We start from the raw sequence: 1,721 nt of genomic DNA, 5'->3' as shown, positions 1-1,721 counted from the left end.
GCTGGTGCCCCTCACTCCCGACCCGCAGCCCCTGCCAGCCCAGCCCTGGGCTCCCCCGACCCAGCTCAGCCGGTGCCCCTCACTCCCGACCCGCAGCCCCCTGCCAGCCCAGCCCTGGGCTCCCCCCTCCCAGCTCAGCCGGTGCCCCTCACTCCCGACCCGCAGCCCCCTGCCAGCCCAGCCCTGGGCTCCCCCTGACCCATCCCTGCTGGTGCCCCTCACTCCCGACCCGCAGCCCCCTGCCAGCCCAGCCCTGGGGCTCCCCCGACCCAGCTCAGCCGGTGCCCCTCACTCCCGACCCGCAGCCCCCTGCCAGCCCAGCCCTGGGCTCCCCCCTCCCCAGCTCAGCCGGTGCCCCTCACTCCCCGACCCGCAGCCCCCCTGCCAGCCCAGCCCTGGGCTCCCCCTGACCCATCCCTGCTGGTGCCCCTCACTCCCGACCCCCGCAGCCCCTGCCAGCCCAGCCCTGGGCTCCCCCGACCCAGCTCAGCCGGTGCCCCTCACTCCCGACCCGCAGCCCCCTGCCAGCCCAGCCCTGGGCTCCCCCCGACCCAGCCCTGCCAATGACTCTGACTCTCTCCTCTAACCCCCCCCAGACTCCGAGGTCTCCAAGCGGATCCAGAAGGGCTGCGACGTGGAGGGGAAACCCAACAATTCCATTTCCTTCTTCTCCCACGGGCAGATCGTGATGCTGGCGGAGGAGCAGTGCGCTACCGACCCTCTGCAACCAGGGGGTGCCAGACGGTCAGTCCACAGAGCCGGCCGGCGGGGTCATTCCCCTCCAGTCTGTTCCCCGTCCCCAGGGGGGTCCCGTTGTCTCCTACTCACCCCGCCTCTCTCCCCGCACAGCCCTGCGCTCCTTCCCCCCCACCTCCAGCCTGGATTGCCTCTCCTGCTCCTCCTCCGACCACTCCTGCTCCGGCCCCTCCATGACGCGGATCCGGTGCCTGGACCCCCGGGAGCAGTGCGTGGACATCACGGCCATCTCCATGGCCGAAGGTGAGCAGGGACCCACCCCGAGACCCCCCGCCCTGGGGCTGGATCAGAGCCGGAGCCCCCTAGAGGGGACAGGCCCTGTGCCCCATTCCCTGGCCCCCTGAGCCAGCCAGTCCCTGCCCCTGGGGCTGGATCAGAGCCGGAAGCCCCCTAGAGGGGACAGGCCCCGTGCCCCATTCCCTGCCCCCCTGAGCCAGCCAGTCCCTGCCCTGGGCTGGATCAGAGCCGGAGCCCCCTAGAGGGGACAGGCCCCGTGCCCCATTCCCTGCCCCCCTGAGCCAGCCAGTCCCCGCCCTGGGGCTGGATCAGAGCCGGAGCCCCCTAGAGGGGACAGGCCCCGTGCCCCATTCCCTGCCCCCCTGAGCCAGCCAGTCCCCGCCCTGGGGCTGGATCAGAGCCGGAGCCCCCTAGAGGGGGACAGGCCCCGTGCCCCATTCCCTGCCCCCCTGAGCCAGCCAGTCCCCGCCCTGGGGCTGGATCAGAGCCGGAGCCCCCTAGAGGGCCCCCACATCACCCCTGCTCTCTCTGTCCCCAGAGTTTCCCCAGGACGAGCGGCGCATCAAAGGCTGCGGGCAGATCTCTCAGTGCCAGGAGCCCCTGGGCTTCCACAACCGGGACAACTTCTACCTGCTTCAATGCTGCAACTCCACCCTGTGCAATAACGACGCCCACGGTAACCCAGGGGGCTGCGGGTCGGGAGTGAGGGGCACCGGCGGAGCTGGCGG

The 1,721-nt window shown here is 71.9% G+C and overlaps 1 protein-coding gene across 1 annotated transcript; it reads left to right on the top strand.

The window, feature by feature from the left end:
• Positions 1-596: 596 nt before the first annotated feature.
• On the top strand, positions 597-1,717 carry LOC122172958 (urokinase plasminogen activator surface receptor-like; the record flags this gene model as incomplete). Its single annotated transcript, XM_065580622.1, is given in 4 exon segments — positions 597-718; positions 720-744; positions 850-999; positions 1,532-1,717. Coding segments are annotated over 4 exon segments (483 nt in total), but the record flags the coding sequence as incomplete, so codon positions are not given.
• Between the last annotated feature and the right edge of the window lie 4 nt (positions 1,718-1,721).

The sequence above is a fragment of the Chrysemys picta genome, unplaced genomic scaffold, assembly GCF_011386835.1.
Source record: "Chrysemys picta bellii isolate R12L10 unplaced genomic scaffold, ASM1138683v2 scaf7158, whole genome shotgun sequence".
Classification (NCBI taxonomy): domain Eukaryota; kingdom Metazoa; phylum Chordata; order Testudines; family Emydidae; genus Chrysemys; species Chrysemys picta.
This window is presented reverse-complemented; position numbering and strand designations above follow the sequence as displayed.